The 27,163-nt window shown below is 47.0% G+C and overlaps 2 protein-coding genes and 1 long non-coding RNA gene across 3 annotated transcripts in view; 1 reads left to right on the top strand and 2 right to left on the bottom strand.

The window, feature by feature from the left end:
• Positions 1 to 6,841, bottom strand: part of SLC13A4 (solute carrier family 13 member 4) — a 38,034-nt gene extending 31,193 nt beyond the window's left edge. The window contains exons 1-2 of the mRNA XM_064487332.1: positions 6,650 to 6,841; positions 1,520 to 1,648 (exon numbers count right to left, since the gene is read on the bottom strand). Of these exons, the coding sequence (XP_064343402.1) occupies positions 1,520 to 1,648; positions 6,650 to 6,748 (228 nt within the window). The 5' untranslated portion in view covers positions 6,749 to 6,841. The remainder of the gene's footprint in view (positions 1 to 1,519; positions 1,649 to 6,649) is intronic.
• Positions 6,842 to 8,884: 2,043 nt separating this feature from the next.
• FAM180A (family with sequence similarity 180 member A) lies at positions 8,885 to 23,865 on the bottom strand. Its single transcript, XM_010983160.3, has 3 exons — positions 23,790 to 23,865; positions 14,316 to 14,416; positions 8,885 to 12,815 (listed from the first exon to the last, which is right to left on the bottom strand). The coding sequence occupies exons 1-3, from the start codon at positions 23,863 to 23,865 to the stop codon at positions 12,471 to 12,473; spliced, it is 522 nt and encodes a 173-aa protein (XP_010981462.1). The 3' UTR covers positions 8,885 to 12,470.
• Position 23,866: 1 nt separating this feature from the next.
• Positions 23,867 to 27,163, top strand: part of LOC135321659 (uncharacterized) — a 103,304-nt gene continuing 100,007 nt past the window's right edge. Inside the window, exon 1 of the long non-coding RNA XR_010381583.1 lies at positions 23,867 to 23,925. This is a non-coding gene — a long non-coding RNA (uncharacterized LOC135321659). The remainder of the gene's footprint in view (positions 23,926 to 27,163) is intronic.

Here is a 27,163-nt window from a genome sequence, read left to right as displayed (position 1 = left end):
TGGGTCCCCAGGATATTAGCGTTAGATCCATCTCTGGAAAAAAAGCACTGCTGAGGGTTTGGGGAATCCTATCCTTTCTTGGAGAGTCTGAGGCTACTATGACTACTCAATGCCAACAAACAAACAAACGTACCAACAACCCCCAAACTAAAATGCCCCGCACCAAAAGAAACAAAAACCTGCCAGTTGAGTCCATCCACTAGAAGGACAACCTGTTAATTTGCATCAAGCACAGCAATTAAAAGGATGGTGTAATTTTATCTTTCAAAAGAAGTTCTGTTATCCATGGTTAAGGCATCCCACAGACCCAGATTCATTATCCCTTCCTCACACCACACAGGTGAAGAGATGCACAGTTCTCAGCATTAACTCACCATGAAGCTACGTCATACATTACGGAGTGTTTTTCTTATGGTAAGGTAAGCAAGTGTGTGGACTTTGAAATCTAATAGGTATGAGCTTGAATCCAATTCTACTATTTCCCATTCTGTGATCTTGGGTAAGTTTCTTAAATCTGCGAATCTCTTTCCTCATCTGTAAGATGGAAATATGAATATGTAGGGGTCTCAGGAGTATTAAGTTACATGTATATATGTGTATATATATCACTGCTGGTATGGGGCATGACTAGTTAGGAACCATTAGTTCCCTTTCTTCTTTCTTCTGTGTCTCTGTCCTTCACTAACCTCTACCATTCAATCTTCTTCAGAAACCCTGAATACAGACCAAATGCTATAGCGAGACAGTCCAAATGGAACTAGGTGTTAATGAATGAGGACTGTCCTTCATCTTGCTCCTGGTTTCTGGCTGTGGTTTTCTTCTCTCCAAGCAGCAGCAGACTTAAGTGTTTGCCCTGAAATTTGACACCCCCCTGGGCTTCATGTTGACACCTCCTGTTAGAGCTCTAAGAATGCTAGAGAGAGAGAGAGAGAGAGAGAGAGAGAGAGAGAGAGAGAGAGAGAGAGAGAACAGAGGGCAGACTCCAGGTGGACAGCAGATAAGGGAAGAATATGCAGTCATCTTGCGTTGGGGAAGAAGGAACAGAAATGTTTTTTAGAGGAAGTGGATGAAGACATCGTCAGGTCTCAGGGAAACATGGTAAGTCTTTCCGTCAGCAAGCATTTATTGAGCACCTACTCCATCTGGGCTCAGCTTTACCGTGAGATTCCAAAGATATGGGAGCCTGATTCCTGCCTTTGATGGACAATCAAAAGGCTGAGAAAGATGAGCAGCAGTCCGGTTGAATGTGCCAAGCACACATTCAGGCTGAAGGAGCCATTGGCTGTGATTAATCCAAAGGCTTCCTGAAAGAGGCAGTTTAGAGGAGATGAGGGTCATGCATTGAAGGTAAGGAGCTCAAGGTCCAGAAGAGCAGGTGCCAAGGCTAAGCGCTAAGAGGATGCTCCAGAGGGTGAAAGAAGTGCCCTCCTTAAGTGCTCTGTGAATCTCCCTTCACCTTGAGCCCTCCTTCACTGGCCCAGCAGGGACCAAGCAGGGAGCCGGCCACTAGTGGTCTAACCTCGCTAGATCGGAGGACTCCGAAGAACGGGTAGAGGAAGGCAGGCACCAGGGCTGCAGCTCCAAGAGGCACCGCCTCGGACACCCAGTACACAGCAGTCACGATCAACACATAAGCACACGCAGCCTCCTGGAAGGGAGGGAAAGTGGGTGATTAGTCACAGAGACAGTCACTGCCACTGCGAATCCAAATGAGACTCCGGGCAGAGGTGGTAGGCACGTGGGCTCAAACGTGACACAGCCCTGGGAGGTGCAAAGCTGGACTTGGCAGAAGACTTTGGTGAATATGTGCCAACATATTTTGGTGGGTGAAATTATGGCTGCTCCTGGGGTGGACAGATGCCTGGCATGTGGTTTACATCGATTTGCAACAGGGTGGCCACTGGACTGTTATGCTAGCACAGCTCTGCTGGTTCCTGAGGCTGAGCAGGGTGGGGACTGAAATTAACTGCAGTGTCCAGACCCAAGATCATGCACTATAAAGCTGGAGTTCACAGCTTTAACTTGGGCCAGGGAGAATATTTTGGTGTCAAGTCAATCAGACACTAGAGGTTCTTGGAGTAGCTGAAGGCGGGGATTAAGTTGTGTAACTGGTTCACGTGTGACTTCTGAAACTGGCCGATTTGGGGCTGGATCATTCCTTGTTAGGGGGAGGGGGTGCCCTGTGCATTGTAAAATGTTCAGCAGCATCCCTGGCCTCTACCCACCAGATGCCAGTAGCACCTCCCCAACTGTGACAACCAAAAATGTCTGCAGACATTGCCAAATGTTCCTTGAGGGGAAAAATCATCCCTGGTTGAGAACCAGTGCCCTGACCAGTGTCTGGGACTTCATTCCACCTGCCTGATGCACATGGAAACACCCTTCTGACAAAGGGAATGAAGAGTGCTATCCACCTGGAAGGGAAGTCCTGGAAATGTACCAGGGTTTTTCTCAGTTCATTCACTTTGCTGGTTGTACAACTTTGGGGTGCAAGGAATTAATAAGTACAACATTCTTATAAAAAAAATCAGTTCTCCTTAACTTTAGCCTCCAGTAATGCTGGTTGCCCGGAATTACTGATTAATGGTGGTGAGAAAGGTCGCCGGCTTACTCTTGGGAGAAGTTACTATCCAAGGGCTTTACTGATGGGCCCCGATGGGCCAGTGTCTAGAAGATCCAAGCCGGCTATGGTTTCTCCGTTTATACCTAGTTCTAAACCATCTGGGCTCAGGTCTGACCTGCCCTGAGGCTGGCTGGTGATCAAGGAACCTGACGGATCTTGTTCTTGTTTATCTCTCCCTTGGGTTCAGAACAAGCATCCTCCAACCCTTACACACAAGTTACAAAAGGTCGCCACGATCAGTGAGGGGCGTCAGGAGTGATTAACCCAGCCTGGCTGGATGGGACCTTGCTCCCTCCTGGTATGCATGGATTAGGGGGTTGGGGCTTGAGAAGTGGGAACTGGGCCCAGCAACTGTTGACTGTAGCTCCCACTGAGATTTCCTCTGGGGCCAAAAGATCAGAGAGAAGTTAAAGCTTTTGGAAGTGCTGATAAGACAACAGAATCAATGGGGGGGGGGGGGGAGGGACGGGAGGGCTCCATCTGGAAAGGAATGCAATTTAGAGAAATGCTCCTTTTATTGCAGAAATAAAAATACCCAAAGGAGTTCACAGCCCTTTCACCCACTTGATCCCACTTAGTCCTGTCTTTTTCTCTCCAATTGAAGAAAAGAAGATAGAATGTCTTTCCCTCACTGAGAAGCCCTTACTCCTTCTTGAGAACCTTCAGTCTTTCTAGGCTTGGTCATTAAAGGACCACACATGAAGGGAGGGGAGAAAGGGAGACACAGAGAGAGAGAGAGAATTCTATCATTCACCATTTTGGTTTGAATTAGGAGAATCTGGGTAAGCCAAGGTAAACTTTTTGACTGTAACTATAGTTAGAAATTAGGTTACTGGAGGAAGTCACCAAGCCACCTTCATCTCAAAGTATTAGGAATCGATAAACGACCATCATTTTAATCTAAACTTCCCTTAAAGCAGAAGAATGGCCAAGAGATCACCTTCAGAGGGCCTTTCCATCTGTTTTCCATTCAGTTCACCCCTGGAGTTTACGTCAACTTTCTTTGGCCCCTTCTCAACCTTCTCAAAATTCAGTGGGTAAGTGTATATTCAGAGAACCCAGAACACTCTGTGAAGTTGATTACAGGAGTGAGTCTGGCTGGGGTCTGGTCGGAAGCTCAGTCAGTGTTGGTTGAACTGAATTGGGCTCCTCTGCTGGCCCACAGGTCTCTCCTGTCTACTGGAGAAAATATTCTGGGAACCTCCAGCCCCTTATCACTGCCACTGGTCAGCAGGTGAGGAGAGGTTGGTGCCTATATAGTGCCTTTAAGGGATAGTGTTATCAGCTTTTTTGCTCCTGCTTATAAATAAAGGAGCCAGTTCCAAAGTGGCACTTCCCCATATTGGACGTTTCCTGACTCCACTACTAAGTAATGTTTGTACCTGCTCCTTTCCACACAGTCAGACCACCCCAATGAAATCCCATTCAGACTTTACTGGAAGGAGCTTGAGGTCTGATTCTCTGGTGTCATAAATGACTGGAAGGCCTCTTTGAAATTTCGCTTGGGACTTGGGTGCAACTTTTACCCTAGTGGGACACTGAGGCAGGGCTGAGTTAGGGATGACTCCCACCCCTTGACCCTCCTCTTCTGTAATACGGTAAACTGAGTCTGGGCATCTGGTTTTAGAGCGTTGGGCAGGAAAAACAGGAAGGTCATTCTAATCCTCCCTAAGATGTAGCTGCGCTTTGTCACTTTCAAGAACCGTCACACTGCAGGCCAGGACTTCCTGCCTAGGTCACTTTGCTCCAGCGCAGAGCTAACAAGTCCACGTAGGAACTGTCAGGACTAAATGTCAGAATCTGAAAGTATGATGCAAGGGGGCTGAGAAGAGGACAGACGGTCGACATGGTGGTTTATGCTACCTTGGGGGTACTGTGGCCTCGAGGTGCTTCTACACCGTCACAGAGGAAGGGCAGTGTGTTGCTGACACCATGACACATGGAGAAACCGTCTTTGTGGGGCGCACTGCAGTAAATAGCGAGTAGGCTGCAGCAAGCTCTGAGGGCTCCGGTCACCCCCGGCTCCCCCCAGCTGTCCTGAGGGCCGTGGGGTCAAAGCATGACCGCCTACCACCCCCTGTGCACCGACGGGGAAGCTCTGAGGTAGCGTATTTTGTTTCCTTAAGGCACTGGTTCTCAACTGGGGGTGACTTCCCCCCCCCAGGGGATATTTGGTAATATCCGGAAGCATTTGGGGCTGTCACAGTGCGGGGGCGGTGCCTGTGTGCTACTGGCACCTAATGGGTAGAGACCAGGGATGCTGCTAAACATCCTACGATGCACAGGACAGCCCTCCCCCCACAACAAAGAATTAGACCCCTGCCCCCACCATCACCCATGTCACTAGTGTGGTTGTTGAGAAACCCAGTGAAAAGGGGCCAGGTCAAGGAAGGGCAGTCTCTTGGTTTTAGTGAGTCAGCTTTAAAAATCTCTTCAAAAATTATTTATAGACCCAGCAAAGCAGAGGTTCACCTGTCTTTCCTTTCCTCTCCTGGTTTGTTTTTTTTTTTTTTTGGTCACAACACCCCTCTTATGTCGAATTTATAGATTATTTTGTCTATTTTGATAATTTGTTATTTTCTTTTTTTCCTGTGGATACGTCTCACTAGTCATTAGTCACCAAGAAGCTCAAAGACAGGCACCCAGGATGAAATGTAGGCAACATGACACCCTGGAGTCATGGTCCCCAAAGATGGGGCTGACTTAGGGGATGCGGTGGGTGTTTGATGCTGCTATGGAGAAGAAGGTGCCACTTGGTTAGATTTCCCTCAAATTCATCTGCCAGTGAGTAAAACAAAAACAAAAACATGAAAAGAAAAAATATCAGCTCATTTGGACAAAGCAGAAAATTGCCTAGGGTACAGTCCAGGAAAACTGTCAGCACCAATCACTGTCTGCTAATCCCAGCCCGGTTTCCATCAGCGGCTCCCTGGCACTCTGGGGTATTTATTCTACTAAAGATTTAAGCCAGTTTGTTTTTAAGAAACCATCCTAATCGCCTCTGACTTTATAATTTAATCTTGGTTACTAAGTTACTCAGGGAGCTGAGCTGAGGACGCCCTTTGCCTCCTACCAACATGATTAACCTCTCTTAGCTGATTTTTCCTTAAGTCTCAAGGGTAGTGCCAGCCGGGGGAAGGGGTAAAGGTACTGAGAGGAGGAAGAGGAGGAGGAGGGGGAGGAGGGGGAGGGAGGGGAAGGTAGAGGGAGTATAAAGGGAATGGAGGCAAATGAAGATCTTAGAAGAAGCAGACCCGTGGTTCCTTTGCTCACATAAGTCTGGACAAAATATTATGGCACAGTCTAGAGTTGGGGGCTCTTATTTATTTTTTATCAAGTCATCTGTTGTCTCTCCTTCAAGAGCACAGAGAAGAAGACACAGAGGATACAAATAATCAAAGGGTCATGTGCATGGGACCAGGGCAGGAAGCCAAGTTCTGCTTTCAGCTCAGTGGGAACTTGAGAGGGGAAGTTTCCAATCCTGGTTTTCAGAGCCGACGGTGGTTGTCCACAGACCCTGGCTGGATGCACAAGAGCCTGGCCAGGGCCCCCACCCCACCCCACCCCAGTCCTGCGTCCACAGTCCCCTCCCCCATCCTTCTTCTCAGGGTCTGCAGGGAGGTCTTCCTGCACTTCTAGCTGCTCTCCCATAAGGATGGTCACATGTTGACTCCCAGCAAATACCGGCTCACCAGAGCTACATTCTCCTTATCAGCATATGCACTAGGCCCTGCTCCCAGAGCCGGCTGGCCCACTGCTTAGGGTCACACACATCAGCCAGGCCAGGCCCCACGCTCCTGGTGGGGGCCATGGTGCTGGGGAACTGGGAATGGGGTAGCGGGGTGAAAATGGCAGTTTTGAGGCCGAAAGTATTTTAGCCTCCTCCAGGAAAGCATTTCCAGCTCTATAAACCAACAGAAAACCACGATGAAGAACTGCATGAACACCCCATTGCCTCCGCCGACCTCCCCTCTTTGCCCTCCCACCTGACCCGCTGGCCCCAGGAGGGGACCGGCTGGTACTCACGCTGCTGGGGTGGAGCATTGGCAGAGGCAGCAGCAGGAGCGGCACGAAGATGACGAGCAGCAGCTTCCAGGCGCGGAGAAGGCCCTTCAGCAAGCCCATCCTGGGCCTCTGCGCTCTCCTCCCCTCCGAGCCCGCGCCCCGCCGGCCAAGTGCCTGAGCTGCTAGCAGTGCTCGCCCGGGTCCGGAAAGGCTTCTTAAACCTGCCTCGGCTTCCAAGAGTCCTCTTCGTCTTAAGCACAGAACAGGAGGGCAGGTAGAGTCCCTGTTTGCACCAAAGGCTGGGCTCCTTGCCTCCTGTTTTAGGTGGGATTGGTGAGCATAGTTTTATGCCCAGCAAAAAGGCAGCAGGAAAGGACGGTAAACCGGGGCATCGTGGATTCCCTCTTTGCTTGACCAGTAATGGAGCAACTTCATTCTAAAGCTCAGCAAAAGCCCCCTTAACCAATCAAGAGTATACCTCTGCTGCAGCTGTCTGGTCATGAAGAAGTCATTTCAAAGCTTAAAAAAAATTAAAAATGCCGAGAGTCTACTGCGCCTGCCATCATGTTCCCTCTCTCTGATGGCCTGTTTTGGGCAGTACCACTTTCACTTGCTGCCTGTGCAGGCTGTACCCCCTTCCCTTAAAAAAAAATCTAGTTACCACCCCCCCACCTCCCCCCTTCCCTTAAAACAACCCCCCTAAGATTGTAAGCAGAGGGTGCAGACTTCAGGTAGGGCTGGTCTCCTCTCCCAGGACCTGGCACCTTAACTCTGTTCAAATTTCTTTCCTTCTAATTGGTTCCCCATTATAATTTGCCTTGAGCCTGGGTCTCCAAAGCAGAAAAAAAAATCCCTAAGATATTCCTTTTTGTCACGGGACAGTCTTGCTGGAGGCCCACCTTAACTTCCCTTCACCTATGGGAAGCAGGACTGAGGCGGTAGCCACGCCCATTCCTAACAGCCAATCAGCACGTTGGAAAGAATGAATCGATATCTCTTCCAAAGGCAGTTCAGGATTGGTCCCAGCAGGGTCCTGCTGATTCTGCCGAACCTAAGCAACTTGCAAAGCTTATTTTTGTTTCTCCAGCATCCTAGGGGCTGGAGTGTTGACCGTCATGGTAACCATAATCCCACTTCCCTAAGCACTGCACAGGACACCGAGCGTTCTCTGGAAGGTCCTCTTGCTGACCTAGTCCTTAGGGAGATGATATGTCTGGTGGCAGGGAGAAAAAAATATTAATTCTGGAGAAATTTGCCCCAGAGCATACAATATTAAGTCTTTCAGACTTGCCTGGTGGCAGAGATCGTTTGCTTCAACATCTGGGTGAATGTAAAGCGTCTGAGCCAGCAGAGGGTGTTAGCCTGTCGGAGACCACAGAACTGTTTAGGGAGAGAGGGAAGGGTCGCTGCTTCTCTGGAAAAGTCTAGGTGCCTGTATCATTTCAGAGGCCCTTGGAGCCCAGATGTCAATGATCCTTCTGGCTGGAGTAAGTCCTCAAATTTTCCTCTCTGAGGCTCTTTACCCCCTACCCCCAAAATAAATAAAATAAAATAAAAGGCAGAAGGCTTCCTTTGGCTGGTATGCCAGGAGGAGGTGTGAAAAAAAAATCGATGAATTCAGTGACAGGGCCTTCGCAGCCCTTGGATTCTGCAATTTTTGCTGCTTACAGATCAGGAGAAGGGTTTCTTTTCTCAGGAAGGTCATGTGGGTATGAGGCAAAGAAGAAAAAAAGAGAGAGAGAGAAAACCCCTAAACTTTTATAATTGGTAGTCCTTGGCAGCATTGCCTTGATCGGAGAGGTACTGACCAGAGTCAAGGGTTATGAAAGCCATGTTCTCTTGAATTCACAGAATGCAAGGAATGGCGTTCCAAGGTCTGCTATGCCAGTTGGAAATAATCCCCAGGCTAAAGGCAAAGTGACTCCAGAAAAACAGGTCTTCTTGACCCCTAAGGCAGGAGCAACCACAGATGACCCAGATCCCCTTTGAAATTGTGTTGCCATTGTAGAACAGGCTGCTATGACTCATCTGTTTAAATTCATGTTAAAGACCAGCTATTTTCAAGCCTCATTTTTTGTGATGATTTTGCAGCTCAGAATGAACAATACCACATGTGTGATGTTTTGGTGGCAAATATCAAAGAGACTGGATGAAAATAAACAGCTGAGGAAGTCAGCGTTTGCTGTGAAACCCATGAGCCTCTTCAAATTCCTTGGTGAGATAATCTGAGATAACAAAGACTCCACTGAGCCCGGGTACTCGCTCATGACATTTTTATTACACCGCAAGTGAGTATTTGTTAAATTATAAAATTACGTTAAGGTGAGTGACAAAGTGAGACCAGTAGTTCTCCTTCAGGAGTCTATCCATTTTTCAGACAAAGAAAATATTTTTTAAAAGATTATTTTATCTATTGCTTAAGAAATGTAAGACAAATTTCACTTCTATGAGGTATCAAAAGGAGTCAAACTCTTAGAAAATAGAATGGTAGTTGCTAGGGGCTGGGAGGAGGGAAAAGGGGAATTGCTGGTTCATAAGTATGGAAATATTTTTGCAAGATAAAGACATTCTGGAGATCAGTCATACAACTATGTGCATGTAATTAACATCACTGTACCATACACTTAAAAATGGTTTGGATGGTAAATTTCACATGATTTTTTTTTTACCACAATAAAAAAAAAAAAGGAAGATGTTAAAATGAGTTAGGAAAGCAAGGGGCACCATATAAAGTCATGTACCAAGCATATAACTTGAGACCAGTGTACCTGTGGAAATACCTTCTGACTGATTTACCACTTATGTGATTCTCCTTTAGTTAGATTCAAGGTGAGATGACAGAGCACTGACAATTTCAGCACACAAATGTTTTCCAATGTCTCTTGAGGGACACCAGAGGTAGCCATAAGAATGCCAACTATAGAGGAAAATGCCAGAATTTTTAGATCCTTAAATTTCCCGGTGGTATAGAAATGGCAGAATAGTTCCAGTAAGTCACGGGCAAATTTCTACCACCAATATCACACCCCAGATTCTTCAGTCTATGAATAAATATGACAAAACATGACTTGGTTTTGACTGTGGTGTGTGCAGTGTGGCATTAATGAGGCAAAATGGGAGAGTCTGTTTTTGTCCAGTCTGCACCTTCGCTGCTCTTTGGGCAAAGAGCTGGGTTTTTGGGTGGTAGCGGTGAGTGGAATATTTGATTTTGTAAATGAAGTCATTACTATAAAACTTTTTGTGGGTAAATAATTAATTTACATTCAGAGTGAAATAGTGTTTAAGTATCTAGTTACTGAAAATGAAATTTTCATTTGTCTTTAAAAAGGTTGTACTCCTCTTGTTTCTATTTTTTTCAGTCATTGATTGCCACCTAAGTATGGCCCCTGATTTATAAGTGCAAGAGTGCTTTTAATTTTTTGTGGCAGGTTGAATGAGCTGCCATTGGTCTCCCTGGCCCTGGGACCATTCTCCTACTACCAGGAGCAGCCATGCTTCTGGCATGGCTGGCAGGGACGACAAGGGTGGGTCTTTCCGCCTGGTGATTGAAAGAAAGCTCTCAGATCCGTTCTGATAAGGGTGGAGCCCCAGGACAGCTTCTGACTGTCAGAGTATTGCACGGTGTCCAGGGATTGAGACCTCTGCTGACCCCCTCCCTGCCCCACATCCAGGAAAATCACACAAAGTGGAGGTAGGGCATGAGGCTAATCTGATTTCTGGGCAATACCAAACTTGTCTTTTTTGTTTGTTTGGTATTTATTTATTTAGGTTTTTTTTTTGCAGGGGGAGGGTAATTAGGTTATTTATTTATCTTTTTTTTTTTTTTTAATGGAGGGACTGGGAATTGAACCTAGGACATTGTGCATGCCAAGCATGCACTCTACCACTGAGCTATACCCTCCCCCTCAAACCTGTCTTGACCTTTGTTTTAGTCAGTGATACCTGAAGGAGACGGTGAGCATCCAAATATGGGCAGGCAGAGATAGAGCAAGAAATCCAGCAGAAGATACTTGGAGGTGGATCGAGGAATGGATACAAAGATAATCCAAGTTGGGCCCAAAGACAGAGCAGCAGAGACACCAACTAAAATTTTTTAAAAAAGAAAAAGACTAGTGGAGTAACCAGGGCAAAGTGAACATGTAATACTAGAAAGAGAAAAATTGAACAAAAAGTATATATCTGAGCGTGCATTTGAGGGAGGCAAAAGAGCAGTGTCATCCGGGAATGAGAACCAGAGAGACTGACAGCTAGTCCTCTTCTGAGCCCGAGAACATCAGGATGCAGAGCGAGATTTTTCTCTGATGATGAATACCTTCCTGCATCCTGATATTTCTCCAAAAGATTATGCAGCTCATGCTGCTGCAAAGCTCACTTATTCAAAGATTTTAGAAGTCCAGACCAGCTTTTGTCATAATGCAGAACAATTGTTAAATACACATTTCAGAATCAAATTTAGCCCAGTGAATCCTCACTTAGTCAAAAGTCAGACTTCTTGCAACGTTATCCTCCAGAAACCAGCTGCAAACCTAGGAGAAGCTGGAAAGATCTCTGAGCTGGTGTTTTACTCCCAGCAGAGGCCTCCACCTATTAACCCTTACTTAACATAGAATTATAATAAGATTCACTATCTTGTTTTTCAGGTGATGGCCAGTAAGAAAGAACAAATTGCAAAGGGGAAGTCATGTTGTAGCAAAGAAAAGCACGCTCTTAACAGCCTGACAGTGAGGAAGGCAGCAGAAAAACTCACACCAGGCACAGAATTAGCGAAGTCTGGGACCTTTCAGGGTTGGATGACAATTAGTCCAGCAGATGTCTCAGGTCCAGGTGTCCTCCCTGTAACATCTCCTGGGTAGTTAAATGATAGTGGACATTTCGGAAGTAGGGGAATCTTAGAGATGATCTCATCTAACTCCTTCATTAGAATGTTTCCAATATACTAAATAAAAGCTTAAGATACATCATGTGAATAGCTTAAAAAGATATCAAGTCAATATTACCAAAATGAAAGCTTTGGCATTTGAAAGGGTAAAATTCTGTCATCTGAAAATCACTTTTATTAGGAGCACTTAATTCTTGGTGGACGCTAGATAATTTTAGCATTAGGATAGGCAGGCCTGGGTGTTGGTGCCGCCTCTTTTGTTATGGCCCTTTCTGCATTAGCTTGGTTTCTCTGTTCAAGAAGGAAGGCACGATGGTCACGTTTCTGTGGGCCCCCTTTGTGTTCCTCCCCTGTATTAGACCAGCCTTCAGAAAAGAACAGTCCAGACATACATGTCATAATATTACTGATTTTCCGACTGATTATTCTTGGCGACTTTTGGAAAAGCTGAAAAGTGTATCCTTGGCTAACAATGTATTCATTTTTGTCTATAGCTCTAGTTTCTTTAGAGCTTACTACAGAACCTTGGGAAGATGTTCAGTCAACCCAGCACCCTGACGGGACCAAAGAGCTCTGTCCCCCATCCCCCTGCCACACCCAGACTTCTGTGATGTCTCCCCCAGCCCTGTCTTCACTCTTGGGTGTTTGTGTCACAGTCACTCAGTGTTGAAGCATATCTGAGACTCCTGCCTGTCACCAGGCAAACATTTGGCCTCTGGAGGCATCTTGAACTACCATTCCAGCCCTTTTTTTCCAGCCCAGGTCACGTTATGAGATGAATCAGATGCGACTGTCAAGAAGTTACAAGGGGCAAAGAGCATTGGGTTTTCTTATATTATCTCTGCTACTCTGAGTTGGTGGTATTGTTTTGTGGCTGGTCTCTGTAAATAGAGTAGAGAATGAAGAATTTCTAGATTACTGTGTGCTGGTCTCTGCTCCACAGTTCTGGTGCTGGCCAGTCTCTCAGGGAGACGCTCTGGGGTCTGAGGACCGCATCAAGTCATGCCTCAGGGCCTGGAAGAGGCTAAGAAGGGACTGGGCCCAGACATCCTTCTGATGCCCTTGGGACCCGGCTGTGCGGTAGGCCGTGTAGGCCAGGGTCAGCGCTGTCCTTTCGAAGTCCTCTTTCTTGAGGATGCCGGGGTGGCTGGAGAGGTGGACGCTCAGCCGGCGGATGTCGGGGATGCTCTTGGGGATCACGCTGTTGCAGATGGTGTGGAAGTGGGAGGCCTTCCGCAAGGAGGCGAGCTCCTCGTCCCTGATGGAGATCTGCAGTTCGGGGCTGATCTCAAGTCCAGCCAGTAGGAACTGGGGAGAAACAAGGGGCGTGGAAAGGCATGAATCAGGTGGTATTGGTGAGGACACTGCAGGGATCATGGTCACACGGGCCCATTTAGGGAGGCGGTTGTGGAGACAGCTTCGGAATCAAGAGACCTGGGTTCCAGTTCTGACTTTCCCACTAGCTGTATAAACTTGGATGACTTATTTAGCTTCTCTCAGCCTCAGTTTCTTTCTCCGTGAAATGGTTAGTAACAACAATACTCCACTGGGATATTAGAAGGAGTAAATAAGTCAGATATGGGCGACATCTAACACTGTGCCGGTACAAAGCCACTATGTAAGTGGCTACTTGTTTCTAGTGTTCCGAATCACCCCCTGCTCCCCTTCCTCCCCTTCTATCCTCCAAAGATCTTCCAAAGCACGACCTCACTATTTTGGATAATCTAAAATCAGAAGCTGGGAATTTGAAAGATGCAGAGAATTGTGCTAGGAATAAAGGGGGATACAGAGATTTGTCCTCGTTTCTCACTTGTTCTTTCAGAGTAGGGGTGGGATCTGTCATATGCACCCCCCGCTCAGTGCCAGGCTCACGTCAGGAACCTAATAAGTACCTCCTGGACTCAGAGTCTTAACTCTTCTCTCTGTCTCCTGCCTCCCCCAGCTCTAATCCATCCTCCATGCTACTGTCTGTTATCTTTCTAAAACAGATCTGTTTCTCTGACTCCCATGTGCATGACTTGGCAAAGGCTATGCATTTTCCAGCTTGTTCCCCGAGGCAGGATTTGAAGTCTGCCCCCCCGGCTCAGCTGCTTGGCTGCAGCAGACTGTCTCCTCCTTAGCCAGGCAATTCTAGTACACGGAGGATGTCAAGGCAGGAGGGGAGCTTTGGCGGTCATTGGAGTCCCTCGTTTTACAGATGAGAAGATTCAGGCCCAGAGAGAAACGGGCTGATGCAAGTTCACATAGCCAGTGGGTGGCAGAACCAGAACTAAAGCTCAGATCTTGAACCTGGAATTTTATTGCTGAACCAAACCAAGCAGCCTGGGGAAATTTACCTGTGGTTTAGAGGAGAAGAGAGGTCTTGCTAATGGAGGTGACAGAGGCAGAGGAAGAGAGCCTTTGGGGCAGCCCCAGACTGTCACAGTAGAAGGTTACTCAGACATGGCTCCACTCAGACAACCACTGCCGGGAGACTGCTGCCGAGTCATGCCTGAAAGGCCTGGTGGGGGAATACTGCCCAGCTCCACTGCTTGGGTGCTGGCAGTGGCCCCTCTGTGCCAAGCCTACATCATGCCTCGGCTGAATCTCAATACCGTTATTCCCTGGGACGGCATGTGGGACAGGAGAGGCCGTATGAGGAACCCCTTCCTTGGGGATGGGCAGGATTCCATAGCCTCCAAAAACACGTCTAGGCCGGTCCCCTGGGCAGCAGAGGCTACTCATTTTCAGGGGCTCAGGTCACTCAGGTCACAGAGAAGGAGCTGTGCCCTCTGGGTGACCTGAGTTACGACTCTGCCCTCTGCCTACCTCATAGAGGAGTTCCACTTCCTCCAGGGAGCTCTGCAGGACGGGGTTCAGGGGCACCGACGAGGACCTCTTTGGCCGGTGGGCGGCAGGGAAGAGCACAGCTATAAGAAAAGAAGAATGAGCTGGCGGGGCTGCGTGTGCCCTGGCTTCTCCCACGGGTGAACCCTGAGGGTCGCCCCTCAGTCTTGAAAGGGACTGACTCCAAGTGGGGGTGGACACGAAGTGGGAGAGGTGACAGCCAGCCCTGGTGGGTCCCAGAGAACGACCAGGAACGTCAGGTGTTACTGTTTCATACCAGCGACTTCAAACCTGTCTTCTCATAAGACTCATCTCAGAAAATTTAGAAAAATATGTATGTCTGGGGGTATGTCTACCCAGGGGAATTGATGTTAAAACAAAACAGAAATGAGCAAACAAAACCCCCCAAATTCAACAAACGAGTTCCTTAATACTACTGTTCCCCAATAGTATCGCACATTTCAGTACTTGGTCAGTATGAAGTGCTGGTTTCTGTTTACTGATGACTTTTAATCAGAGACTCAGACTCCTGGCTATTCCTCAGCCATCCAGAATAGAGCTGCCAAGAACTTGAGCACCGGTGACAGAGCGCAGGCAGAGACCCGTGTAGACCCTGACACTGGCTCCAGGGGGTGTGTGGAGCCAAGCCCAGGGCCTCCCCTCACGGCCTGACTCAGAAATGCATTTGGTATAAAGTCAATGACCTGACACCATAGTCCCTCAGTGGTTGCATCTCAAAGTGGCAGCTGGAGGAAGATATGTGGGCTGCTAGAGGTGGGGGGGGGTACCAAGAATTAGGAACTGCCTGAGGACATGTAAGGAGGAGACAGAATATGGCAGAGTGTCGGAGTCATTACAAATTGCACTTCTCCAGGGCCGTATCAGGCAGAAAGCAGACAGCCCTGCCCACCCCACGGCCCGTCTGCGTCCCAGAACACCGTGCAAACATGATTGGCAGGCCTGCTGCCAACTGACAGAAAAAGGGGCAGCTTCCTCAAGACACTTGATTGTGATCCACCAGAAAACTGGGCAAGTAACAGTAGAAATCTGTGTGACTTTGCGGTAGGTAGCGCCCCCTGAAGTTGTGCAGAGCACAATTTGCCTAACCATACATGACAGCTCTGTTTAAAAATTGTGCCCTTGGGCCATCAAGAAAAGGTCCGGTGACATCCAGAGAGCTGTATTGAAGAAGGGAGCTGCATAATCACTCAGAAGGATTTCTGTCAGAAGTGACAACAATGAAACATCTCCAACGCAAAGGACATTTCCTGAAAAGCTCACTGGTAGGAATCGCCCGCCTCCTGGAGAAAGCTGGTTGGATGCAGCATTGCTGTAATATTGCTTCTGTGTAATCCATGTATTATCTAGCCCTCGAGTTCCCTGGGGTCTAGGATAAATACGGTTTCATGTTTCTGCACCCCGAGGGGAGCCTGGCGGGCCTCCAGGGTCGGCTGACCACGTCCCTGCATCTAAGGGGCCTTGACTGGCAGAGTGACGGCCTGCTTCCCCAGACCATATCTGGGGAAGGAGCCTATGAACTCCAGAGTGATATTTCCCAGCCTAGAATTTTAGCAGAATTTGTACTCTTTGCCAGAAAATGGCCCATTTCCCCAAATTCCCACAGAATCATAGATGTTAGGGGCTGAGAAGGCCTTTGCTTCTGCTCACTCACGGCCTCTGCCTGTGGTCTCAGGTGGAGCTCGGGAGCACGCGGCCTCTCCTACTGCACTGGGTCCGCGAGCTTGACCACACGCCAGAATCACCCCAGGGCGCCTGGGTCCCAGCCCCAGAGGTTCTGATTTAAGTGACCAGAGTGCGATAGGATGAAAACCTCTTCTCTGGGTGGGATCTGAGAGCAACTTGACTTTTTTTTTTTACTTTTTCTGTTATTGTGAAATTAAAAATATTCCCTTAAAAAAAAAAATCGCACTGCAGCACATGAAGGGGAAAGGGATTCTGCTCCCTCCGGGATGGCTGCCTCCTGGGAGGTAATTCACGGCCAGACCTGCACTTTCCTCTCTCCTTTCTTTCCCTGCAAACAGCAATACTCCTTTGACGTGCACACCCCAGGTGGACCCTTAGTTTTTAAAATAAAATAAAATAAAATAAAATAAAATAAAATAAAATAAAATAAAATAAAATAAAATAAAATAAAATAAAATAAAATAAAATAAAATAAAAGAGTTGGGATGAAAATATTTCCTGATGCAAAGCTGAGCTTCATAATGGAAACAATGTTTCCAATAACCCTTGTGCTCATAGTTTTTAGAACAATAACACAGCTTGGGGAAGATTGTTAGAAACAGCTTCAGCCTCTAGGCTAGGGCTGATTATTGCTTTGGAAAGTTTGTGTGGGAAGCACTGGAATCTCAAAGATGGACCCCCCTCCCTCTGTCCTCCCATGACCCCCAGCCTTCCACCACCTTCTGCAGGTGCCCCTCTTGCTGCTGCTGCTGCTTTGACGGCGTGCTTAGTGCAGGGGCTTTTACGACCCCTCGGGTGGTGTACGTGCAGCCAGCTCTGGGGAAGACATCTCAGCAGCTGCCCATGTCTGACTCCCTTTGAATGAGACGAGGTCCGGAGACATGAATTCATCTCCCCTGGAGATGCTGCAGGTGGTGGGGGAGAAATAAGCTGTGTCTGGTCCATGTCAAAACATTCGGGTAAGAAGCTGAAGGTAGTCACTCCAGATGTCCTTGTCCATAACGATGAAGGCTGGGCTGTGCCAGAAATGCAAATGGCCCGAACAAGAGCTGACCAATGCCAAGAGGTACGTGCGCAAAGCTTGTTCCCACATCGTTAGAAAATCAGGCCTGTTCCCCTAGGAAGCGTTTCCCTGTGATCCCCCCATACACTGTTGAGTTCCTGCTCCATCTCCTTATTCTCTTTACATCTCCTTCCTGCGTCCTTTCTACACATGTCACATCTTGCTGTCTATTGCCGGCTGCTGGGAGGGAGAAAATGGGTTTTAGGCCTCTTCTGCTTGATCTTGGTGCCTGCATAAAGCTCAGTATATATATTGAGTGCAGTCTCAATAAATATATTTTGGAATGATTTTAAAAATACACCAGGTATTTAAAAAACACCACAACAAAACAAAACATTACTGGAGACTCTTTAATTCAGGCTTTGCTGGTTTTATTTCCTTTCCCTTTTGTCCCATCTCCCAAATTTATGAGGTCATTTTAAGTTCGGCTCCCTCCTCACTGTAAGCAATCAGTAAGCTGCTTTGAGCAGGACAGTCCTCTCAAGGCTAGCAGTTCTGAGGCCTGAATGCTCCCGCTGGACGGCCGTTACCTTCTCGGAGGGAGGAGAGAGAGCAGAGTGGGGTGGGGAGGGCAGGGCAGAAGGACCCCACTGCCTCCTGGGCAGTGGAGCCTTGGGCAAGAAGGCTGCTGGGGCAGTGTTTTCAGAATCACTGGCTTTGTGTTTCTTTTGCGTGGTGTAAAACTGGGCCCGTTTGTTTCTTTCCTCTTCACTTAACGCTCCACGTCCAGCCAACAATCCAGCTATTTCTTCAGGTTGTGAATATGCTCACAAGGGCCACTCAGTGTGACCAGGGGATGCCAGAGACTCCCATGTGTCCTTGCATGAAGGCCCGCTGCCCGGGCTGGCCTTGGGACAGGGAAACCAGCCCCTCCCCCTAACTTCCTGGACTCATGAGCCTTCAGGGGACATTATCTATGATACATTGGTCTAACCTGCCTAGAACAAATGATTTACTTGCTAAAGTTCATGCCACATGCACTGAGTTAGTTCAGGAACTGGATCCAGAAATTCACGTGTCTTAGCATATTCTGTCCATGTCTTCTGTTGAGAGACACATTTGGACCTCAGGCCAAAGTTGTTCAAATGTGGAGCCTGGATGTCGCAATAGCTTATGAGCCCACTGTGAGCCAGTCACTGTGCTTTGTGCTTTCCTCGTGTACCTTGTGAGCTAAGTATTCACATCCCATTTAATGGATGAAGAAACTTGCTCTTGGCACCACCCCCCAACCCCACTTGTTTGTGGTAGGACTGAGATTAAAATCCAGGTCTCAAGGGCTTCAAAACCCAATCTCACTGATAGGCTGAACCATGCTATCTTTTTGTAGGTGCATCTGCCCCAAGACCAGGCATTCTTCATTTCTCTATTACTACAGGAAGGCTATATGCAGTTAATTATTAATGAATGTGTATGATATAAAACATATTCTTAAATGAACCACACATATTTTTAAAAATCTCTAATTTGATTTGTAATACGCTAGGCAAGTTCAAATTTCTATAGCCCTATGATCCTTTGCACAAATCCTCGTCTCTTTTGCTCCCTTTTTGTTCCTTTGCAATCACTTGGCAAAAGCACCACCCATCTCCTTACCTGTTCCACACCTGCACCTGTGTTAAGTGGTCTCACTTGAAATTCACAATTGTTACTCTCACATGGGTCCTGAAACACTGCCTGACCATTATTCCCTGATTCCTCTCACTCTGTTTCACTAGAGAACAGATGATGATTTCACAGCTCCTCCTTTCTCCTTCAAGCAGTTCCCTCCACCTCCCCGGAGACTCTTACTTCCCTCCTGTAATTGTACCCTTGCTCTTACCCAGAGACAGCTTTTCCAAGTGTGCATGAAGTCGCCAGTAAAGACGGTGCTCACCTTTCCACCTTTCTCTCCCACATCGTTAATTTTTCCCTGTCTACTGGATTTTTCATGAACACGTGTTGCAGCTGCTTCTTTAGGAAAAAAATCCCTCTCATCCCCTGTTCTTCTTTTTCATCTACTTCTTCATGTTGCCGACTCCTGGTTTCAACCTGGGTCTCTCCTCCAGCCACACTTACTTCTGTACTGATGTTCGGCTTTGTCCTCCCAAGCCAGACTTCTAGACATCCGACTGCCTACAGGAGTCTCCTTTTGGATTTGTGATATTTCTCTCTCCTGATCCCCAACCCCACCCAACTGCCCCCTCTCCTAGCACTTGGTCCCCATCTCCCGCAGTTGCTCAGGTCAAAACCTGGGGACTCATCCTTGCCTGTTCTTTTCCTTTCACACTTCACACCCAAATAATCAGCAAATCTTGTTGGCACTACCTTCAAAATATATCAGGAATCTGGCTATTTCTTACCATATCCCAGCTAGCCTTCTTGTCCAAACCTTGAGCCTTTTCCCTCAGGGTGTCTCTGCTTCCATCCTTGGCTCCCACTCTTATTCTATCCTTAACACAGCAACGAAAGTGATTCTGAGAACTCGTAGGTTTGACAGTGTCAAACCTCTGCCCAGAACCCTCTGTGGCTTTCCATCTCACTCAGAGTAGAAGCCAAATACCTTCAGATGGCCACCAGGTGCTGCATGACTTGGGTCCTTACTGCCTCTCTGAGCTCATCTATTATCCCCAGATGATGCCAGTCCAGCCACAGGCCTCCTCACTGTTCCTTGGGCTCACCAAGCTTGCTTCTGCCACAGGCCTTTGCACTTCTGTTTCTTCTGCCTGGAATACTCTTTCTCTGGATACTGCATGGCTCACTCCCATGTTTCCTTCAGGTCTCAAATCACCTTCTCAGTGAGGCCCTCCCTGACTACCCTATTTAAAATTATAATCCTTAAGACCCTCTAACCTGTCCCTTCTTTATTGCTATCCAATGAACCAGATGTTTTATTTCTATATGGGTTTAGCGTTTGTTTCCTTTCACTAGGATGTCAGCTTCACAAGGGCATGGGATTTTGTCTGTTTTTTTCACTGTATTCCCAGTGCCTAGTATCCTGCCCATGACTGTTTGTTGAATGAATAAACAATCTCATAGAACCACATTAACTATCCTTATTACTAAACTCCATTCTTTTCAGAATGCTTCACTAAATCCTTCCTTTTTTTAACAGAGTGATTTTAGAACTGATCTGCAGTTACAGGTCCTGGCTCATTATCAGGAAGTAGATATTGTCTCCTGTCTCCCTCACACCCTCCCTTTATCTCTGAGGAGCCCATGTTCCCGCCTCAGAGAAGCTACTTTTAATGATCTCAGTCAAGGCTGCCACCCGTCTCCCCATTGCCTTAGCTCCCCCAAGCCTTCTTGCCCAGATATGCAGGCAGAAGACTTCTTAAAAGGAGGAGCCTGTCTTTGATTTGAGCCTGATCTCTTTGACTTTTTATAACCTGGGATAAAAATCTCTCCTCTCCCATCTTCCAAATAGTTTAAAAAGAAAAAAAGAACAGTATGAAAGCTGTTGTCATGGTTTCCATGTAACTGTGTGCAGCATCCATACCAAAGAGCTTATCAGAAAGGATTCAAGCCGTGGACCACATCAGACCAAAATACAACTGTATTTTTAATGAATCAGTTGAAGCAACTCTATGGAAATGACAGTGGGTGTGGGAAGGGAAAGCTCTCAATTATAAAAGATCTTTTGCCAGAGCCTACTGATGTCATTTACTTTTTTGCTCCTGGGCCAGCCCTATAGAAACACAGAGATACTCTGACGGAGCCAGGACGTTGGCCCCGTGTGTTGGGGTCCCTGGGAGTGCTTCTGGAAGGGCTGCTCTGAGTCAGCTCCCCTTGGCCAGAGAGTCCTACACACCAGGAGGACCCCTGGACTGCTGGGAGCACCCTGAGGGTGGAGTGGCATGAATGAGGACAGGGGACCTCTGCCCCTACAGTCGGGGTCTGGGGAGTCAGGGTCCAGCTCTAAGCTTCCAGCTGAGGTGTCTGGTGGGGTGCTAACTCCTTCCCCATCCTCCAGTTTCCCCACTGTGAGTGGTTAGAACAGCTCCTGCCTCCTGTACTGACTGTGGAGTAGACGGATGGCTACACACGGTGCAATCAGTCATGCTGGTCTGTTAGTCAGTCAATACTTATTGACCACTTCCCTTCTTGGAACATTCATGGCTGAAAACACACACTAAAGTTGACACCTGAAAATGACATACATTCAGCCTAATAACTAAGGGCTAGCCTTCCTTATTAAACTGCTTTTCAAAGAAATAACATACGTATTTAATAAAAGCATAGATACTTAATAGGAATTAATACATGTATTTCGTTTTTTAAGACTGGCTAGTCTACCCCAAGCCGCGCAAGCGGTGCCCTGGCAGGACCTGGGTGGGGCTGAGATGTGGGCCAGGTGTGTCTGCCTATCCGGCTGCCTCACTGACCACAGGTGAGTCATTTGGTCTTAATAAATCGGGGGTAGGAGGCTGGACTGGCATCCTGGCGTGGAGAGCTGCCTCCCAGGGCGGAATCCTCGAGAGCGCTTCTCAGGGAGAGGCTGGGAGAATGGTAGGAAAAAAGATGTCCTGAGGCAGGGTGTATTCCTTTTGGATTTATTTCCACATTTCTACACGTGGAGGCAGAGGGTGGAGGCTGGGGTGGTGCTGAGGGGTGGGAGAGGAGGATCTTGTACGGAGAGGTCGCCCTCAGACTGTTTCCAAGGACATTCTTCTAAATTATGTGTGGGGTGGGGGTGAGGTTGGGAGTCGGGTAAAGATGAAGGTGAAAGGAACAGTTAGTACATTTGGGAAAACTGGTTTTTCTTTGGGTGTGACTCCCATTGCATCTTAAAAAAGTGGCAATTGTGTCTTCCTCTTATGATTAGGAAAAATACTAAAAATGAAAAAAAATCAACTACGTGGAAGACTTTTGATGATGATTGGAAGGGCTCCGTGTCATTTGTTGGCTCTGAACACTGACCGCTAATTCAGCACTTAACATCAGCTGCTTCACTGTGCCTCTGTTTCAGCTGTGTTGGCTCTGTGTCTCTATAGATTGTTATTGCTACTGAGGGGCAGTCCTTCCCCAGAGAGGAGGGGTGGGGCCAGGGCAGCAGCTCCCGGGATGTTGCTATAGATCCCTCTGTTGAGAACCTCAAATTTCTTTAATGAAAAAATTTTAAGTGGCAGGTAATAGCTGATATTTATATAGCTGCCCGTTATTTACAAAGCATTTTATATTTTTTAATATGACTCTCACATGACAACAAAGTTGTCAGTTTTTTTTATTGTTAATATGTTACCTGTTTCTAAACCAAAGCTCAAAGGGGTTAATAGACTTGCCAGATGTCACACAGCCAACGAAAGGCCGAAATTAGATCTTTGTGTTCCTTGCAGGGGCTGGGTAGCTCATGACGCGGCTATTGTGTTTATAAGCCTGGTAACAAACCAAATCATCTCATTTGGCTTTCTAACAGCCTGTGTATTACGAAGAGTGGAGATTATCATCCTTTATTTAATAGGCAAATTGAGGAAGGTTTCCCAGTATCACACAGGGGTAAGTGGCAGAACACAATGCTGAGGTCTCTTTGCTCTATGCTTCCAAGTGTTGCCCCCAGGGTTTGTGCACCTGATGAGCAGGGAGGGGTGTGTATGTTGTGTGATATGTTTATGGGAAAATGCTATGTTAATTATTTGCCTCTGGGCAACAATCATTTAATAGCCCAGTTCAGAGAATTGGCAAGTCCCTAGTCTCAGGTTTTAAAGTGAAGGAATAAAAACCCTAGTAAGAGCAGTGGCTTTTGCTTTGCTCCATTTCAGATGTGCTGCTTGGTGCCCCAGCAGCCACTCCTTCCTTTCCTGACATTGTCCATGAATGGGAGGCTTATTCCCACAACTGCTGGGCAGTCTTCACCCCAGTTTGAATCTGTAGAAACACCACTGAGCCTGACTTCTTTTTCCAGTTCTTTCCAGGAGACAGACCTCAGTTGACTTTAGGCAGTGGAAAGATTTCAGTTCAGATCAGCGTGGAGCGGTCAGCACCGTTGGTCCCTCACTTTCTGAGTGATAAACCCAAATTGGCTGGAGGTGCTGCCAGCGTCTACCCACAGGGGCCAGAGAGGATGCCAGGTCGCCTCTGAGGAGCTACATCCCGAGGGAAAGGAGGTTGGCTGTGGAGAGAAGCCTTGCTGGGCGCCTTCCTTTCTGAGGTGGGCTGGCCGGGGCAGTAGGACTAGCAGCTGGGCAGACATGAGATGCTGAGGGCTTACTCTTCCTTTCCTGCTGGGAAGATGTGTCCACTCCTGCTCAGGAAGCAGCATGGAGACCTCCACGTGGACAGCCCATGCCCAAGCCTCTTCTCAGCCCTCCTGCTGGCCAGCAGCCCCGTCCCATCACGTTAGCATCAGTCTCCCACACCTGTTCTCCGCACGCTCTGCCCGGCTGCTGCAGCCTGGGGCGAACTCCAGGGAGTCTGTCCACATTCTCTGAACCAAAGATGACTTTGCTGTAGCCTGTCAGGAAGGGATGCCCTCTGCATTCTTCACCCCGACCCAGTTCCCTCAGCAGCTTTGACTTTTTCAGTGTCATCTCCCCATCACCTTCTAACACTTTCTAGCATGTCAGGAAGCATAAAGCAATTGGCAGAGACGAGGTAAAAGGCGGGCCCAGGGCTTTTAATTTCCTTCCGCCCCTCCAATCCCCCCTCCACCAAATTCCTAATTGTACTGAAGAAAGAATAATGAGCATCAAATAAATAAATAAAAAGCAACTCACCCCTGCTCCATCTGTGGGACAGAGTGTCCTGAGCATCATAACACAACAGCAGAAGCAGCAACGTCTTCCAACACATCTTTTCCTCCAGAAAGGTGAACAGTCTCCCTCCAACCTAATGGGACCCCAGGAGCTACAGGTATGCCCGTACTGGTCCTCCCCGTGTGACGATATAGTTCTTACTGTCCTTCCTTTTCCAGACGTGCTGAGATGCCCTCTCCTGCCTCAGAAAGGTGGAGGCAGGGGCTGCCTCCGGGGAGGAGAGGAATGGGACCTCTGTTAATCCTACTCTCTCTGGGATTGGGGGACTGGGCTTCCACAGAGAGACTGTTTTTGAGCACATCTGGAGTGACTCACGGGGCATGTGATCTCCTTGGCAGTGGGGTGGATAAATATAATTTCTGTACTTGAGTTCCATGTGTTGGATGCACCCACTGGAATTTTTCTTTAACAAACAGACTCGCGGAACTTGTTAGAGAGCCCGGCAAAGAGCTGGCAGCAGTCCCTGTCGACACATACACACACACACCCTGGAGCCAGGGGCGGGGGCTGCAGCAAGAGCTGGGAGCTTGCCTGACAGACACTGGGGCCGACTGGCCCAGAGTTGCCTTCAGGATGGCAAAGTCATTGTTGTCGGGGCTGAGTGTCACTTGTGGCCCGTCCCTGGACTGGTTCCAGTGAGGAGCAGGAGAGAGCTGCCATGGTGCCCACCACTTTGATTTTCCCAGGCAAAACGGTAGTGTTTTTCCATGCTTGTTTTGGGGAGGCATTTAATTAATTTTTTTATTGAGCTGTACTTGACATAGAGCCTTGTGTAAGTTTGAGATGCACACCGAGTTGATTTGACACACTTATGTGTTGCAATATGTTTGCCACCACAGCATTTGTAAACAATTCTATCACGTCATGGTTATTATTTCTTTCTGTGGTGATAACATTTAAGATGCATGAGCCAAGTGTCTACCTTGATTTTATCCAGTACCACTCCCTCACCTTCTCTGAAATTCCAGACATGCAACATTAAAGCTTGCAGGCCGTTTAAAGTAGATTTCACTCTGTGGGTTTCCAACCTGTGAAGGTGGTACCCAGGGTGAATGGGCCACTGGGGAGGACACCCCCTCTGCTTTAATCAGAAGTCCTTTGTTATCTGTTAAAAGAGGTTGCTTGAAAAAAAACTTGACTATAAAATTTGATAAACAGTGATCTTTTTAATATTAAGAAGAGCTGTTGGGTGTGTACTTTGTTCCAGGCACTGTGCTAGGTGCTCTCCATGTATTAGCTGATTTAATGCTCATGCCAAACAATGAGGTCAGTATAGAACAGCCCTCTCCAAGGGATTATAATTTGAGAAACAAATGTAATTCAAAATGTTCTACTAGCCACGTTAAAAAAAGTAAAAAGAAACAGGGAAATCAATGGTAGTAACATATTTTATTTAACCCAATATATCTAAAACATTATTTCTATGTGTAATCAGTATATTTAACAAGATATTTTCTACTCCTATTTATTTCTTTGGCAAGAGGGAGGCAATTAGATTTTTTTTTTTTAATGGAGGTACTGGGGGCTTGAACCCAGGACCTTGTTCATGCTAAGCACACACTCTACCATTGAGCTATGCCCTCCCCCTTCTATTCCTTTTTCATACCAAGTCTTGGAAATCCAATATGTATTTCACACCTATAGCACATTTCAATTCAGACGAGCCACATTTCAAGTATTTAATAGCCACATGTGGCCAGTGGCTACTGCACTGTGCAGTGCAGGGCTAGAAAGTAAGAGGGTAGGGTCTGCAGCCAGATGACCACAGTAGGTTTACTTAACATCAATCGCCTTACATAGTTACACATTTTTTTCTTATGATGCAAATTTTAAGATCTATTCTTTTAGCAACTTTCAAATATATGATACATTATTATTAACTATAGTAGCCATGACATACATTATATCCCCAGAACTTATTTATCTTATAACTGGAAATTTGCACCTTTTGACCACCTTCACTCATTTCTCCTACTTCCCACACCCCGACTTCTGGCAACCATCAATCTGTTTTCTGTTTCTATGAGTCTGGTTTTTGTAGATTCCACATGTAAGTGAGATCACATGGGATTTGTCTTTCTTTGACTTATTTCACTTAGCATGATGCCCTCAGGGTCCATCCATGTTGTTGCAAATGGCATGATTTCCTTCTTCTTTATGGCTGAATAATATTCCACTGTATATACACATATCACATTTTCTAACCCTTTTTTTGTTGATGGACATTTAGGTTGTTTCCATGTTTTTGCCTATTGTAAATGATACTGCAATGGGCATAGGAGTGCAGATATGTCTTTGAGATAGTGATTTATTTCTTTGGATATGTCCTCAGGTGTGGAGTTGTTGGATCATATGGTAGTTCTATTTTTAATTTTTTGAGGAACGTCCATACTGTTTTCCATAGTGGCTGCACTAATTTACATTCACACCAACAGTGCACGGGGTTCCCTTTCCTCCACATCTTCACCAACGCTTGTTCTCTCCTGTCTCTTTGATGCTGGCCATTCTGACAGGTGTGACGTGATACCTCATTGTGGTTTTGTTTGGCATTTCCCTGATGATTAGTGATGTTGGGTACCTTTTCATGTACCTGTTGGCCATTTGTGCATCTTCTTTGGAAAAATGTCTATCCAGTTCCTCTGCCCATTTTTTATTGGATTGTTTGGTTTTCTGCTATTGAGTCGTGTGGATTCTTTATATTAACCCTTTATCAGATATATGATTTGCAAATATTTTCTCCCATTCTGTAGGTTGCTTTTTCCATTTTGTTGATGGTTTCCTTTGCTGCTCAGTGTACTTCCTTTTTCAATCTGTGAAGCTTGCCCAAAGTACAGGACTGGACACTCTGTAGTTGCCCACTGAGTATTTGTTGATTGATGCTGAAGCTGAGGAAGTTGCCAAGAGAACCCCTGTGAGCGAGGAGGTTGCTGAGGAGGGAAGATGGCCATGACTGGCCTGGCCACGGGAAACCAGGCCCAGAAATCCCAGGCTTGGCCTCCAGTCCTGGACTTTCTCACCTGCAGACGCAAATCATCAAATGTCACCTGCTAATGACTAAGCTGAGATGAGGACTAGCATTTGGATATGGGCTGGAAGCCAGTGGGTTTGTAACTCATTTCATTTCATAAGGTGATTGGCCAGGCCCTCTCTCCCACTGCTTCAACCTGCAGCAGGAGGTGAGTGTGTACAGTTTCTCCAGGAGCCTGACCGAAGTCTCGGGAAACCCTGGCCTAATGCACTGATTTTTGTCTTTCTCCATATTTTTCTTGTTCTTGCTGCACTTCTGTGCACACTGGTTAAGACTGGCAAGCAAATGGAATCACTGCCTTTTGTAA

Source organism: Camelus dromedarius, chromosome 7 (genome assembly GCF_036321535.1).
Source record: "Camelus dromedarius isolate mCamDro1 chromosome 7, mCamDro1.pat, whole genome shotgun sequence".
In the NCBI taxonomy this organism is placed as follows: domain Eukaryota; kingdom Metazoa; phylum Chordata; class Mammalia; order Artiodactyla; family Camelidae; genus Camelus; species Camelus dromedarius.
This window is presented reverse-complemented; position numbering and strand designations above follow the sequence as displayed.

What these genes read in the sequence shown, in the direction of transcription:
- FAM180A (XM_010983160.3), bottom strand. Translation starts at nt 23,865, where the DNA reads ATGTGTTGGAAGACGTTGCTGCTTCTGCTGTTGTGTTATGATGCTCAG. An exon ending in GTCCCACAGATGGAGCAGGG is followed by an intron (nt 14,417 to 23,789) that starts GTGAGTTGCTTT and finishes CTTTTCTTATAG; the next exon opens with CTGTGCTCTTCCCTGCCGCC. An exon ending in AAGTGGAACTCCTCTATGAG is followed by an intron (nt 12,816 to 14,315) that starts GTAGGCAGAGGG and finishes GTTTCTCCCCAG; the next exon opens with TTCCTACTGGCTGGACTTGA.